The 17,932-nt window shown below is 36.2% G+C and overlaps 1 protein-coding gene across 1 annotated transcript in view; it reads left to right on the top strand.

Moving 5' to 3' along the window:
- LOC140135580 (rhophilin-1-like) overlaps nt 1-17,932 on the top strand; it is an 83,938-nt gene that overhangs the window by 23,961 nt on the left and 42,045 nt on the right. The window contains exons 3-4 of the mRNA XM_072157121.1: nt 8,618-8,822; nt 17,262-17,339. Coding sequence (XP_072013222.1) covers nt 8,618-8,822; nt 17,262-17,339 — 283 coding nt within the window. The remainder of the gene's footprint in view (nt 1-8,617; nt 8,823-17,261; nt 17,340-17,932) is intronic.

Below are 17,932 nucleotides of genomic sequence, written 5' to 3' on the forward strand. Positions count from 1 at the left end.
TGATTATATGAATAGTTATTTCATGCAAATGAATTGAAATGTTTAAGATATTGCTTTGGCAAAACATTGAATTTTATCACGTACATCATACATAATTATACAGCCACCTTTCACCTGCAATATTTTGTTGAGAATGATAAGGAAATAACTTTCACTGAATATTTAATGTTTTTGTGACCTGGAATCCATTTTAAAAACAGAACCTTTTGCAAGTGGAATGCATTTTGTGATGATTGTAATATAACCATGGTTATTATGATCATCATTAGCATCATAATTGTGGACAAATCACATGCCCATTGCAAATAGAATTTTTGTGTACATAATGGAAAACTGGGTCACAGTCAGTATGGATGGTAATATTTCACTAAAACATTTTGTTGTAGTCCTAGCCCAGCTTTAAATCATTTGTCCTGCACATAATGTATTTATGTATTATCATCAGTAATTTGTACCAATTGATATACCGGTACGTTAAAATCAGACCATACATTCAATTATTTTCAATAAAACAAATGAACCAAAAGATGAACACATTCTGTTGGCTATATATCTCAAATTGTAAAAGGCACAAACCACTCCACCCTTGTTTGATCACATCAAACCAGAACATTCAGTTGATGATGACAGTGATTGTGATCTCGGTGGAGTTCACATGCAATTATCAAAGGTTGGTCATGACCTATGTATGCGAGGCAATTAAAATATCTGCTGCATAGATCTGGTTTATATCACATTGTTTACCTAGTGTCATCTATCTCAGTTATGATCTATTGTATTCTATGGAATTCAATAGTGTTAGTGGTTTTGATTAGAATGATAAAATGTGTGAAATTCAAACAAAATGACATTAAATTCTATCAATCTCATTATAGTGCAAAGTATTTCCTCATGGTTCATGGAGAAATTAGATACATACAGTCATGTTTTACAGAAAAACAGGTAGAGTGTATGTGAGGAGTAAAGGTATTTTGTGAGTTGTTGCTCACAACTTTCAAATTTCAACTTGCAGCTCGCAAGGTTTTACCGAGTCGCAACTTCCTTGACAACTCACAAATTTCAACTTGCAGATTTCAACTCGCAACTCGCACATAATCCACATTCCACATGTGAGGGGACATGGCTATACCAAAATTCCTGAAAATGTACCCCAAAATGGTCATCAAACAGGCCCCATGCAAAACACTTGAAAACACACATATTGTACAAACAGTCAGGCCTGTATGTTGGGAATGTGCCAGCACCCACCCCCCCAAAAGAAAAACATCAAAAAACGCAAAGGACCCCTTTTGACTTTTTGCTTCTTTTCACAATAAAAAAAGGTCTAAAAGTGGGAGAAATATTGTCCAAAGGGGCAATTTTACAAAAAAATTGGTGCAAGCACACTTTTCGATCGAAAAAGGGCCATTGTTCGCACCCCAACTATCCAACGTACATGCCTGCACATAGTTTACAAACTTGATATGACACAGAGCTTTTGCAAATTTGCATCAACATTTCCATTGCATACAGTTTCCAAATTTGTCAAACATTCACCTTTGTAGCAGAGTTATTGACTGTGAAAAGGTTGTGATCCCTATGTGTTAGTAATGACAGCAGGACAAATCATTGCAAATGTCTCTAATAGGCATAACATGTGGAAACCTTTTTTTTCAGAGGTTGGAATCAGTATCATGGCTTTTGGGCATAAGTCACTATGTCAGATGATTTAAATACAGTATGCAGACCTCCCTTAAGATTTATGTGCCGCTTCCATTTTGCATGTTTTGTACCATTCTGTGACAAGATTTGAAATGCGAATGATTCATCTGATCTGATTTAGAGACAGTATGTCATAATGTTACAAAAATGTGACAAATTGGAGCAAAGCTGAGTACATAGGGATCAATCAGAATTAAAAGTGTACAAATTATTAAACTTCTGGTGGATGGAGTGGTTGTTGTGTCATGTGCCCTACCAGTTTTTTGACATTTTTCAAAACTTAGTATTAGCAGCATGTAGGCCTATAATTATAAAGTGACAAATTAGTTCCATTTAATTTGGTTTTATATATATATATGCACACGCCTCGCTATAAACAATGATTATAAAAGCTATACCAGTACACTTAAAATTCCTTGCTAGATAAAAAGCAAGAATGCCATCCTTCAGTGTGTTTATACAGGTTGCCATGACACCGCCCTAGCTATGAAGTTGAGATCAAGCCTAGTGGCCCAGAATGTGACCTATTTTGTCAGGGGTCAGGAAAACTCGTTCAGGCTCAACAGTTGGAAGGAGAAAAGGGTTCAATAGAGTGAATAGAAAACCTTTTGATGAAAAAGGAATAAATTTTGATAATACAGTTTGCACAGGAAATTTTAATGCGAAGATAGGCCTTAAATGCCCAATTTATCATATGTTGCAGTTTGACCTACATGGCTACATCATGCCAGGGGCATCAATCCTAGGGAACTGTGGGACGTATCCTCCCCATTTTTTGGCAAAATTAAAGCCACTCGTTCTTTTTGGCAAAATTCAGGTCAAATAAAATGATGAAACCATCACTAGTGAGTAAAATATTTGGTTTTGTTCAAAAGAAATTTATCTTATGATATTGATAGACCACCAAGTTTGCAAAACACAATTGATGCACAGAAGCGTTCATAATGCTTTCCAGGTCACTTTCTTTTTAATTGGTTTTCCATTTTAAGAAGGGAAATGTTTCATTATTTGCAGCTTTGCTGCTTTTTATGCCATATTTCAAGATTATAAAGAGGGTACTCAAGAGGAGAGGATAAAATATAAAGGGACTTGTGTTATTACCTTTTGTTTGGTTTTATTTTTAACTCAAACTTATCAATAATTCAAGAGCTAAATATGGGTATGTGACTCTGTGGATTGGTGAACTAAATATAGAATTTCAAAAACTCCTGATAAAGTGGTAATGCAAGGTTTGAAAGTTATACCATGGATTTAATAATAAATATGTCCATGGTTATCTAGTACTCTTGGAGACTTCAATAGACCCTTTCAAATATAAACTCAACTGGAACAGTGTAACAATTGAAATGGCAGACATGTTGGTTCTATGTTCTAAGTGACTGAGGGACAAGTCTCTCACCTGTTTCATTGTATTATCATGTAAATTGCCCCTTAGTACCTTACTCTTTATGGAGGGCAGAATTTTATTAAAATGAGGATGAGTGACGTAGTATTTGATAGGGTCTATACTGAGCTAATCTAGAACTGGCTCAGTTCTCAAACTATTGCGCTTGCACCACGAAGCGATTAAGCGCATTAAGTGCAAGCCATTAAGTTAAGTGCGTTAAGTGCGAGTCATTGGTGATCTTCTTTTGGCTGCTTTTTTGAGCTCTGAGTATTAAAGCTAATCTCCCATGAACACTCATTCGTTGATGTTTGGCCTGGCATATTTTGCACCAGGAGTCTTCTTTAAAAAGAAGATACATACGAATGCAGGAGTGAACAAAGCAGACACAAGGAGAGTGCAAAAGTTTCCATCAGAAAAATTTCATGAATTTCCAGGGCTCTGCATTCAGGTCCTAAAGTTACCCGTATTCTGACCTGAAATTATCAAACCATATAAAAAGCTTGAATTCTTAAATCAGTTGAACTTTATACAATTTCTGTTGAAGTATTGTCCATAAATGCTAAAATTAAAAATCCACCACTCCCAAAGAATAATTTAACAGGCGGATGATTATGTTGCATTCCTCATCTACACATTCTTACATTACAAAATTCGGAAGTGATCTTCGAACCCACTATCTGTCATCATAATAAAGTGATGATAACCTGCATGACTACATCAGTAGGGGACGCACCATTAGATATTATCGGGGGCTAGGGAGTTTTTGAAAAAAAAAAGTTTTGCCTCACTGATGAGTAAAAAAAAAAATTGCCTCATTGATGAGCAAAAAAAAATTTTCCCTACCCAGCTCTGTATAAAGGTATACATTAAAATTTAAAAAATACAACTTTGCCGCCGAAGGCGGCAAAAAAAAAAAATTTGCCTCCAAAGGCAGCGAAAAAAAAAAATTTCTGCCTGACCCAAACTCCCTAGCCCCCCCGATAATATCTAATGGTGCGTCCCTAGTTTATTGACGTACTTGTATAAAGGTGAAGGATCGCTATTTGTTTACAAAACAATCACAAGGTCCATTGTACTAATATTGCCCATACCTGAGCATAGAAACTACTTCCTGAAGTGCATAATTTAGTCTGATTAAATTGGACGATTTTCATATCGACTACATATTTGTAGGGCCTACATATATGTGCAGAATGCTAGAGAGTTTGAACCCATGCAGTGTTAGGTAGCAAATTTGTAGACCAAAGGTAAGAGCAGATGGTTTTCGAGTCCCGGGTTCGAGTCTGGTTCAATTTGGGATGAACTTCAGAATACATTGTAGCCTGGGCCTCATGGAAGAAAAGAGGATACCTTATAATAGGCACCGGAGTTTCGCGCGATCGCGCAAAAAGCGCAAAAAATCACGATTTTGGGGGTCCATCGCGATTTTGGTGGTCCATCGTGAAGTTTGAGAATTTTGCCAAACACACTACTTTTCAATGTAAATTCACCAATATTTACTGTTTACGCGAGTCCAGACCGGCACAATATCCTCCCCGGAAGCCTTTCCGTGATATGCAAATGTCCGATTTTTTCCATGACGTGTTACCATGTGTGGTAGTTAATTCTTTACATCGATCGTATGTATGAGTGACGTCATTAATCATATAATGGGCAATTCCACGGTAACGGAAGGACATTTGCACTCTAAAACGACATTTCAAACTTGGGAATCAAAAACACCTTTATTAGTTATATCAAACAAATGTTACCATTTCATTACAAATACTGCTACCTTCAAATTCCACATCTTTTTTTCACAGAAATACCCTTCGCGTATGAAATATGAATATTAATGAGCTCGATAACGGAAGGACGGTAAAAGCGGACATGGATTTTTACCTAAATTTCCGTTGCATAAATTATGTGAATTTTGTAAGGCAACATTGTTTTCAATGTGGGAAATGTAATCCTTTGAGTGTTAGCTACTTAATATCACTTTTCATTTGAAATTATGTGTTTCGGTAATTTAATTACAATGCCTTAAGTGGATTAGCCATGGTAACGGAAGGACAGTAACGGAAGGACAAAAGGTTTACTAAATTTTAGGGCATAATAAAATACATAAGAAATACAAAAATCATGAAAAACACCACAGTATGTAAAACTTTCAACTCTCATTGAGCAATTTTGTACAAAAAACCTGTAACAACATCTTAATGAGGATGTGTAAATTGGATCCAAAGTAAGGCAGTTTTTCTTTAAAAAATCACAAAATTTGGCCAAAAAACAGGTTTTTTGAAGAAATTTCATTGTAAACATATTTTTAATTACCTGTAAGATAGCTGAAATGACAGAGCACAACGAACTCTTTCATCTGATACCAAATGTATCATTGTAGCATTTGTAGTTTCAAAGTTCTAAGCATTTTTCAATTTTTTTCTCATGCCCATATGCATAATTGATTGAACGAAGAAGGGTAGGATATAAGTCACAGAACGCACGCGAGATACGAATCAGTTCGTGACAAAAACAACATTTGGACGTAAAAAAGTACAGTTATGCATTAAAATGTTTATTGTACAGTACAGTAGTAGCTTTTCACATAAAATTTGCATTGTTCACATCATGTATCAACTTCATGGAGAGAAAAACATCGGAGTAGCATGTGTGAAATAGGTGCAGAATTCAGCATACTTGATTTACTTCGAATTGTGTGTGACTTCATACAATGGATACAAAAAGTGGTGGAAAACGCATTTTCGCGCTTTTTGACTTGAATTTTCAGCATTTTCGCTTTATAAAAAACCGGCGCGCATTTTGCCGTTTTAAATCGCGCGAAACTCCGGTGCCTACCTTATAACATCCACTGAATGAGTAACCCAGGCAAAAGAAGAAATAAAACAAACAAACAAACAAATAGTGGTTGCCATCCCTCAACCATAACCCTGAATCAACCCATGGTTTTGTCCACTATTGGAAGGGAAAGAAGCAACAAAAAAGGAGAGAAGGTGAACAAAGAAGTCACTTGGTACCCCCCCCCCAGCGATAACCTGGGTATGACTTAAGCTGATTGGGTCATGGCATCACATGGAATGCATGCACGTGCAGTGATTTTCATAGTGAGCTTTAGTGAGTTTCAGTTGGGTTAGGGTTAATCCTAATCATCATAATATCTTAATCCTAACCCTAATTCTAACTTAACCATGAAACTTATCAGTGACAATGATAAATCCTGATCCCATAATTGATTTGCTGCAGCGGCATCAATCCATCTTGGAAAGGGGGGGGGAATGTTTGGCCTAAATTGTCAAAAAGTGACTGAAAAGAACCAAAAAATTGCTGATTTTCTCCAAAGGGGGGGGGCACATCCTCCCAGGACTGACACCCATGATTTGCTTTATTATTTTATACCAGTTGGCGACATTTGGAGACCTGCATGTTGTTCCCTCTCCTTCACTTGCCCAATTCTTTTCCATCTTGTAATTTGTTGAGGAAAGGTTAAAGTTAGGCTCTAGTTGGAACGTAGGACTATCAATGATGTTGGTGTAATGTTTGTGTAATATTATCATAACATGCGTATTTCCAAAGATCAAAGATTATTCTTTGTTTTAGTAACGCCCTTTTGAATCCAGTCATTGCTAGGTTTATGTGTTGTTGGGGAAACCATGATATTTCGTACCCATTTTCTTCCCATCCTGACAACCAAATGATTGATCATTAATTTATGCAATAGTATCAGTCGTCATTGCAAATGAAATGATTGAATTATATTTTGGGTTGCAATAAATAAATTGATTGGAAAATTGCAATTATGAAATCTAGTTAACAAAATTAGGATTCCTATTTTTGGACTATCATAATATGTAATTTCCGTGTCCATGACAACCAGGTATGCTATGGTTGTTTTACCTTTTTCCTACTGGGTACATCATTTTGTTATCATATCATCCCATTGCTGATAAAATTTGCACAGGCAGAATATTGTCATCAGTGAGGAAATTGTAGGAGTGGATATATACTCAAATATTGAGAAAAATAAAGCCTGCATGTATAGAGAAAGGTATGGATTCAATGTGAGATCCTAAGGCTCATTGTATGTGTTTTATTTTTCCCCATGTGCATGATTTAAAATTGATTTTCAGTGGGAGAGGGGCAGTGGTGGCACCAGGGGGCATGGGGGGGGGGGAAATGCCTCCAGTACAGTCAGAACCTTTCCCCCAGTAAAACCCCAAAATTACACAAATTCCCACTTTTTACGGCAACTTTGAACAAAATTTGTTGATTTTGCCCCTCCCCCCTGAAATTCACTTTGCTCCCTATCCCTCCCCCCAAAAAACTTTTGTTTTGCCCTATTATTCGTCAGTGGCTTCCCTGACTTATTTCCAATTACTCTGCAGAAACAAACTGTATTATAAAAAGCAAAATAACCGAAACAGGAAAAATATAACCTGAAGGCCCAACTCGCCTTTTACTAGGAGAAACAGTGATCAGTTACCAGCCTGAAAATGGTCAAATGTTATTGATGTAAATGTATTTCCTACACCAATGTTAGCATGTTTCTCATATGCCCCAAAGTGTACTATGTACAATGTTCACTTCCGATTTATAGGAATGTAGACACGTCAGACACGTAGTACATGAAAGAGATTTCCATTTTATAATGCTGTTACAATAATTATAGACCTTTGGCTATTTGAGGGCATATCAGTATTATAGCGAACAAAAGAAACGACCGCAATCCATTATAATTTGAAAGGTTGCATTGGGCTTGGCTATTGTGTTGGGTGTTTGATAGAAAGATTGATCATCACATTATTTGTTATCCCTTTATTGAAATGTATACAATCAGAGGAAAGGATTTGTAACTTTGAATTATTTCCAATGTATTAGTGGCACTATTTATACAGTCGGAATATAAATTCAGTTTGTGTATATACTTATAATAAAATTTATATTTCTTTGTATTGATAAAGTTCTGTTTAGAAAGTTCTGTACTTGGGTAGGGGCCCAGGAATTTGAGGCACTGCATGTGCCCCTTTCTTGTAAATGGGGACCTCTCATGCCATTATTTTGTAATGCTGTAGAACTAGTTAATAGTGTTATCACAAAATATACATGCATTGCATGTAGCAAAAGTTTTAATTCAAATGAACTTTTTGTATGAGTAAATCCTGCATCAGGCTGATGGTGAGGTTCACTCATGTCACTCTGCAAGGCCTGCATCATCCTTCATCTGATCTGTTTCTACTGGGGCTGTTACTGTGAATTCCTCACATCATCCCGGATTACCTCGCACTCGCATGCTCAATAAAAACACACTGTTTGTGGGAAGATTTCCCAGGTCTGCATTCACTTAACCTGCTATATAGTGGGTATTATTTTGTTTTTCATTCCTCCCAGATCAATGGAAAAGTTAGCTTGACCAAGTTGAAGAGCCCAGTCTGATGACCAAGACAGACTTGCTATGTAGTTGATGACACAATTCAATATTCTTACTACATATATCTACAACTATTACAATGTATATTTCCGATCTTGTCTTTTCAGAGCCGCTACAAATCGCAAACTGAAAGAGCAAGTGGCGCTAGAGCTCAGTTTTGTCAACTCAAACCTGCAGTTACTGAAGGAAGAATTAGCTGAAATCAATAGTGAAGTCCAGGCATATCAGAATGATAGTATTTTCAGAAGTATACCACTTATACCACTGGGTCTCAAAGAAACTAAAGACTTGGATATTAGGACACAATTCAAGGTATGGTATTGAGTAATTTCTGTGATTTTCTACGTACATACAAGTCATAGAGCGTGTTTCTACAGGCGCACCGCTAAGTTACCGCTAAATGGATAACGCTATCTTACCGTTATCTTACCGTTTAACCTGCTGTTTCCACAGACAGGTTTTTGCCGTTAGCGTGTTCATACCGTTTAATCTGAATGACAAACATGTTTTAAAAGTGTATTTTATGCGGTAGTATGGCCAGAATATTGCATCGTAGGCCTAGAATTAATGCTAGAATGGATTGTTTAATGGTTGATTATTGCTAAATAATCACTTTTTTTTGTTATATTTTGCAAATCAAGAGAAAAGTTTTACATTTTACACAGTTTTTCACTATTTTGTAGCATTTACAAATTTCTGTGAGCAAACCCCGAATTCCGTGAGTTTTTCCGTATCACGGATAAATTGTGGCTTTACATAACAGTTTGGACTTGTTATGTTGCCCAGGCTGTTATTAACGTTTTTGTCATGTCGTCTGTCCAATTAACATGTTGATTAACAGCCATTTTGTTTGATTTTGCTCAATAATCGGCAAGTTACCGCTTGGGTCTGTTTCCACAGAAAATCTACCCGCTTCGTCAGCGGCAAAAACCTACTCCAACGAGGTTTCCGTTGGCGATGAAAAGGCGTTGCAAAAAGGCGTTGGAGGCTGTTTCCACAGGAGTGATTAACGGTTCCATACCGTTTCCAAAGCGGTATTTGGCTCTGTAGAAACACGCTCATACATGGTAACTGACTACTGAGTACTGTAAACAGATGCATCAGTAGGGTTGTAGTCTGTAGATCAAACTATTTCTTATTTTGTGTGACCAACTTTCAACCCTGGGAGTGAGAGTGCATCCAACCTCCCGCTCGAAACGCAGTGGACTAGATCACAACAAACACTTGTGATCAAGCCATCAGCCAAGATGGCGAAAGTTCAAGCCGTGAGTAATATTTCTGGGTTTGTCACGCAAAATAAGAAATAGTGACTACTGAGTACTTGGATATTACTATTATCGCAATCTCATTTTGTTTATAAAAATAACCTCTGCTGAAAACAATACAATACAAAAATAATGAGTGCTTATTTTTTTGGCCTGCTCGTTCTTATACGTACCCATCTTGTACATAGTAACGTCCATGTCATAAAGATGTGTAAGTATAACCTACTCCCTATTCCAGAAAAATACAGCACTAATTTTTTGGGATTAAAAAAATATTATCCTGTTTTGCCAAATGAAACATAGCTATATCCTAATCCTTAAGTTAGTCCTAACTAGCAATAAAAAAGTTGAATTTCAATATTTGGCCAATTTTTGGAAATAAGGGCTGTGACAATCAAGCCAAAAGACTTGTACTAAGACTAATTTCGGTTTATGCATTGCATTCTATTTTTTGAAGGAAAAAAAGCATGTTTCATTCTTATAACCAACCATTTAAAAAAAGTAACACAAACAAGTTAAAAATTAGAGCAAAATTTTCGGCATATACTCAAGATTTTGAATGCTTAGACTTGTTTCAAGTCTTTGATTTTTGTGACTCGATTATCAGAAAACATGCTGAAAATGCATGTTTTTGGCTCTTTTTTCAAGAAATTAGTAAAATAGTGAACTTTTACTTAATCTCCAGTTAGGACTAAATGAATGATTAGGATTGAGCTATGATTCATTTGGCGGAACTTGATAGTATTTTTTTTATCCCCAAAAATTACTGCTGTTTTCTGGAATGGGGAGTAGGTTATTTGTCAACAACAAAAAAAAACCCAAAAAACAGAAATCTGATGAATTAGTTCTTATTCCGACCCTGTGAGAAATTAGAACTTTATGATGCAATCAACCTGAACTTTTCAAACTAAAAAACTTGGAACATTTTTTCTAGGCTGCAGTTAGGCCCTAATGAATACAAAAACTTGCATATTGATCATCCACCCACTTGAATTTGGGAATGCAAAATGGCACTTGATAAATAATTCAATAATCTTGTTTCAATTCTTCCTGTTCTCTATAAAGCCATTGCCACACTTATCATGCATACAATAATCTTGACATATATCTTTGATGCAAAAGAGGGTATGTAGCCTATTTGATGCACAAGAGGGTGTAGGCCTATAGCCTATTTGATGGATAAGAGGATTGTGTGGGTGATCAATGAGTCTGCTACTATTGAAGAATTGATGTTACTAGACTGGAATTGATTACAAAAAATAGTATACATTGTGTCTGTAAACAATGGAAGAACTTGAAGTGAGAGATTGTACTGGAGAAGAAAGTACTGGAGAAGAAAAGAGATGATCAACAAGACAGTGACATGATATGTCAATATTTTGGGATACCAATCTTGCCATGAATGTTATTTTGGTCATATGGGTACACCAGAGTTCATACAACCTTTTGAGAACAAGTCCACAAATTTGGTAGCCCAATTTGAAGATTTTCCCTGCAACTTTTTGGTAGTTTTTAATAGCAAAAGGTATTTGAAGAGCTTATTAAGTCCACCCACATTTTAAAAACAAATTAATTCATTAAAACAAATCAAAAGTCTCCAGATTTTAACTTAACATGTTTTTATGGTCCTACCGTAAACGGTTGCCTAATGGCGCACCTGGGCTCCTTTGCCTTGGGGTAAATTTCATGTGCAAATAGAGAGCTCCCTCTTCTGAAATCCCAACAAGAATTAAAGTTCAGTGCCCTTATTTGCTGGTGCGAATATTACGGGATGGCACTTTCAGGTTGTGCCTAAAATTCCACTTATATCAAAGGAGCCCATAGCGCCATTAGGCGAACATTTACGGTATATTAGTATATATGTCACCTTCACTTCACAGTAATTTTATAGAAATCTAACTATTTTTCATTGCCATAATTCCTAATTTTTTAAAACTGAATCTTGTGGACTTAACACAGTTTGGAAATAAGCTCTTCATTTATGTCACCCAATTTCCAGTCAAAAGAGAAGGCACCCAAATTATCTATATTACATTGTATCTTGTTTGCTTCAGTTATTTTGCCAACAGCTTTTATCACTTGTTTTTGGCCTGGGTTTTTGCTGAATGCTGAACCATGAAATGGTATCAGCCTATAAGAGTGTATGTTACTAGCTTACTTACTAGCTTACTTACTAGCTTACTTACTAGCTTACTAACTAACCATTTGGTCTGAAATGGACATATCTCTAAATGCCACGAAGGTATGACCCCATGAGTGGTGTCATATGAAAGAGGAAAACATAAAGAATATAATAAAAATATTTCCAAGCGTCGGAGGTCATCCAGGGGTCACAGGGGTCAAAAAGGTCATTTTAACTGAAAATGCTCAGATTGAGCTTAAATTTAAATGTAATGATCCTTGTGACATTCTAAACATGTTTCAAACATTTAAAAATGTATTTAAGGTCATTAAGGGGTCATAAAGGGGTCAAAGGTCAAGGTTCTCAAAATGCTCCAATTGAGCTGAAATTTAAATGCAATGATCCTTATGATATTCTAAACATCTAAAAAATATTTTAAGATTCATTTAAAGTCATTAAGGGGGTCAAAGGTCAAGTTTTCCAAAATGCTCCGATTGAGCTGAAATTTAAGCATAATGATCCTTATGACATTCTAAACATGTTGAAAATATTTTCAAATTCATTTAAGGCCATTAAGGGGCAATAGAGGGTTCAAAGTTCAAGTTTTCAAAATGCCTCAATTGACCTGAAATTTAAATGCAATGATCTTTATGACATTCTTAACATGTTTTAAATATTTTAAAATTCATTTACGGTCATTAAGGGGGTCATACAGAGGTCAAAAGTCAAGTTTTCAAAATGCCAGCTTCTCACGATCAAGGTATATTAAAAGCGGCAATTAATGAAACAGTCTTATTAAAATTAATACTATCCTGCACAGTATTGCTGCTTGATCAGATCGTCACAGTCATCCGCCTAACTTACCTCGTGCCCTTGCAAAGGGCACAGTTACTCTAGTTTATTTTATATTCTTTACTTTTCCCGATTCATTAACACCATTCGGTGGTCATACCTTCGTAGCATTTCGAGTTATGTCCATTACAGACTCCGGGTGACAGTGGTATAGGCCTACCACAATATACTGCCAAAGCCACATGGTTCAGCTATGGTGCGGTTATCGCTCTAGTTTGGTGGGATGTGCGGTAGAGCTAATGGTGTAATATCTGAAGTACCTAATTTATTGATAATTAGAAGGATGGTAATAGCTCGAAATGCAATGACGTAAAAACGTTGGTACTACAATAAGTCTAATTTGTTGTCAACTCAAAATGCTTTTAACCATGGATGTTATGGACTGAATTCGAGGAAGACCATCATCATTACATTACCAGATGGTGCATGTGTAGTAGGTTGTAAGGCAAGTTCAAATCAAAATGTCATGTAGGCCTACATTTTATGGTGCCATCTGCCAGTGCTTAATATTAGGAGATGAGACCTATGTGTTACAGGGTGTCCCTGAAAGAACTGTATCGTCGGAAACTGAATTGTTTGGGTATTTTAACGCATAAACCAAACTAATTTTATGAAACTTCCTCATTTTCAGCCCGTTCCACAGAGTCAAATATATAGATGCCTCATGCACTGATGATGCAACAATTAAGTTGCCGACGATACAGTTCTTTCAGGAACACCCTGTATGTGCAGCCCTACATGAGATGGGATACAGAATTATGCAAGTTTGGTTAGGTACACGTATAGGGATGTGCTGCTGAGAACACAGAATTCAATGGATTTTGATGCAACTTCAGGGCCAGGGGAGTCATCCTTTGGTGAGGGTTCCTCAGAGGTACTGGTGAATTTTTGAGTGTAAGGTCATCTAGGACTAGGAGTCATTTGGTGGCATAAGTTTTTTCCAGTTTTCCAAGTTAATCATCTGTCCATATAACGTGTCACACAGGAGTTCATAGATAGTGAGGTATTACGCCTAAGCCAATTCAAACATTTAGAGTAGAATCACCTCAAATGGATCCATATGAGGGACACCGTTGAGTAAATCCAAGTGCTATACTTGATATACTTAAGTCAAATCTGAAGTGGATGCCATTGTTCATCATGTTCTTTGTCACAGTAAGTAGACACAAGGAGGTTTTGGGTGTGTGACATTGCTGGGGCCTCAAAGTAGGGCCCTGGAATCCACCCCTTAGCCCTTATGGTCATGCTCTGTGCTCCAGACTCCTTCACACTAAAGATTTTATTAAATTATCTAGGTTTTTCTAAAATTTGGCCCCAGTGAAAACTGTTGAGAATCCTGTTATAAATGAGGCCAAAAAAAAAAAAAGTTTGTCTCAAAGCTCACGAGTGTTTTTTTTTAATTTCCAACTTTGTATTTTTATATGGTATTTAGAGAAAAAAGTCTGATTTTAGCCGAATTTTGCCGGAAAAAACTAAAAATTTTTTTTTTTTTCAAATCTCGTGATTTTACAAATGCGTGCGCAAGCTTTGAGACAAACCTTTTTTTGGCCTGATCAATTGGAAAAAGTCTTCCTTATTTGAGCGCATATAATTATACCAGATTACCAGGGTAGTCATATGTCGGCTTTTCACTTCTGATATTGATTATCAATGCTGCGAATAGTGGATGCTCGGTGCTTATACACTCATTCATTTATAGCTATGTATATAATGCTGAGACTATACATGTATAGTCTCATTGTAAATAATTGTGCATGGATATTGAAATTGTATCAGCTTGTAAATGGAGTAGAGACTATTATTGATGCACAGTGTTATTGATTATGATGTCCTCGTCAAGGACGGCCTCTGTCATTGTAAAATCAACAACTGACATGGGTGGGTGGGTGCTGAATAACCTCAATATCATTTCATAATAATATTCTGTTTAGAGCTGCATTCAGGGGAGTTTGCGGGGGAGGGGGAATTTGTAATTACATATACATAACACTTGCTTTACCTGGTGATTTTAAGTGCTAAATTGCAATGAATTCTGATGTTTCAATCAAATCACTGAGTGTAGCTTGGTTGGTTTCCATTCCATCATGTTTTGCAGTTTGTATTTGGATGTAAGCTTTTTTTAAACTAGTATATTAATAAGGTAAAGGAGATGAATGTCCTGTGTTTACAGGACGGAGTGCCCAACCTCCACCTCAGCTTGTCTGCTCATTCCCGCCATTGAATACCCGGTGGGGTCACTCCCTGGCAGGGGGGACGCATAGGACCGTTACCACAAGTACAAATGACCCCCTTTTGCAGTCGATTTCAAGGACAAATCATGAAATTTTACCCCCTTTTTTACTCCAAAACAAGGACAAAATGGTACTCTGAAACACCCCTATTTTTTAGATTCCGAGGACACATTTGCAATTTTGACCCTATTTCAACATTTCAAGGAAGGGATTTTTAGGCCTATGAATGTTTTTTTTCAGTAATTAACAAGGGCATCACAGAATTCAAGTAGTACCCCTTGCATATAAATCAGAACCGAGAACAATATTGATCACGGATGAGTACAAAGTAGGAAACCAAATTTATTCCTGTGATTTTTTATCTGGCCACGGGATCAGGAGAAAATAATAAGAACCCTTTTTCAATTTAGCAGAACATTTGTGCAATAAAACACCCCTATTTTGCCAATTTCACGGACAATTTTGTCCGGACATGCCCTAAAATGACCCCTTTTTCCTTGATTTTGGTAACGATCGTGCGGTCAGTATTGCAAGTTGAGTGACCCCACCGGGATTGAATAAAGCAGATTTTACACCTGGGTGGGGAGAGGTAGTAGGTGTGGAAAGCCTTGCCAAAGTGCACAACACAATGACGCAAAGTTGGACTGAAAATTTTCAATTGCCAAGCTGTATTTGTACATGAATGGATAAGAGCATGTAGTCAACAAGCCAAAATTGAAAGTTTCTGTTTGAATTGCATTACATGTAATGGTGCTTTGAGTACAAGTAGCCAAGAAAACTTACAAAATAAATAGTCAATTACTTGTGTTCATGCCACTTTATATAGACTGTTTTTGTACAAACTTGAAATGCATACCATCGGAGGCCTGTTTTGTTTGTACTGGGCCTTTTTGACACCATTTGAAGGGTATTTAGAAGGTTTTTACTGCAAGAGTATAGTGACTATACTAACAATCCCATAATGGGTGTTGCATTTTCTTTAATTAATGAAAGGTTAATTAAGATATTTATATAAATTCAAGTTGCTGTGTAAAACATGCTTTAAGGTTAGCCATTAGGACCAATACTAGTGTTAATGTTTTTGATCATAGAAACACTTTGTAGAACTTTTCAAAACCACTTTTCATCAGATAAAAGCACTAAAGCATATAAATATCTACATTTATCTACATTTTTTAAACCCTTAATATTGGTCAAGACAAATATTCTACTTTAAAGCTTATTTTACCATATAGTAAAGCAGTAATCGATCAAGCTTAGCCAATCCTAATGCAAGAATATTCCAAAATGCTTTCCTGTTTTACCTACAAATTTTGAAAGAATTAGGATCAAATGAAAGCACAGAATAAATTATTATTATAAAATTTGATATTAGAAAAAAATATCTTCATAATAATGTTAACCTTCATGCCCTCCTCACAGCATTATGTCAAATGTGACACCTCTAGACATATGAATTCTATGCAGCAATTTCCCAATTTAGCGAAGTTACTCCCCATGTTTTGTGATTTGCCTTTTACCGTGCCCATATTGCGCATTGCAGACTTGTAATATTCAGAGTTGCCAACAAATTTCAGCCCATATCATGGCTCAAATCACTGATAAGTACATGTAGCCCAATTTATTGCTAAAACTATTGGTTTCTACGGGACAGGTAACTACGGAAAGTCGCAGGGAGCCAATGTTGAAAAGTGACCCATATGCAATGTTTCTCATACCTTTTTCATTTTCATTTTCTGTGGGACATAAGAAGTGGTCAAAAGTAGCTTTGAATATCTTCAAAAGTAACCGAATTGGGCTTCTAATTTCACAGAGTTGGTAACACTGGTAATATTTTTGCTTTATTATTGAAGTGCATGGTCATTGCTAGGATTTGTTATTTGAGCTTGACAGTCTTATTGTTATACAGGTAATCAATTGTTAACTCTATTGTCTGTGTGCACGACTTGTACTTTTGTACATGTATGCTAGCGCAAGATCAGAATAGCGCAGTAAAGGACAAGGAGAATATTTGCCAATTTTACAAGTTATAAATAAGAAACAATAATTATAATATTTAATACAAAATGCAATACAAATTTTGTAATTTTGCCCCACAGCTGCTGTCCTAAATATCACATTGTTTTATCTAAATATCAGTGTCACTCTCAGGTTTCATCAGCTACGTGAGGTTAAATACTGAATATCACTAGGGCGCTTCATGCCAATAGCTACATGAAGCTTGTTGCATTAATTACCACCAATTAATTATCGCCAATTCTTTCTTTGTTTCTTTATTCAGGATTATATCCAAGAACACTACAGTGAAGAGAGAGAAAACTATGCAGCAGAAGTACAGGAATTCATGGACCTGAGACAGGTAACTTAATTTGACCCTTATGCAATGGTCCAGTATTTAGTTTGACATTTTGGTGCATACCATTTTGACAAATTATGTAAAAGTGTACCTCAGTCAAAGCATCAAGAAGAACAAAAAAACAGACCTGAAACTAACCTTTAGTGAAAAATGCTGAAAAAGCTCAAAAAAGCTCAAAAACAGCATAAAATTGGGGTAAAATGGCTCAAATTGGGCTGAAAATAAAAGAAATTGTGTATTATTTGATCAACGTAAAAAGCTGAAATCCGCTAAAAAGAGGAAAAGTTTCAGGTCTGCAAAGCTGATCGTTTGAGCGAAATAAAAATCACAGCAGTGAACTGAAAACACATAGCATTTGTTGAAAGCGGATAACTTACCTTAGAAATACATCAGACTATTAAAGGGAATCTGTACCATAAACTAATCAATGGCTATATAGTTGCAGCAATAATAAAAACGACAAACAGTAAAAGTCCCAGCTTATATACGTCCAAATAAAGGAGAAATTCTTAATTCCTTACGACGATTAGCGGCGAGTTTGCGATCCATGGTGGCTGCCATATTGATACCCGATGTATTTTTATTACGCTGAGGCC

The sequence above is a fragment of the Amphiura filiformis genome, chromosome 16, assembly GCF_039555335.1.
Source record: "Amphiura filiformis chromosome 16, Afil_fr2py, whole genome shotgun sequence".
Classification (NCBI taxonomy): Eukaryota; Metazoa; Echinodermata; class Ophiuroidea; order Amphilepidida; family Amphiuridae; genus Amphiura; species Amphiura filiformis.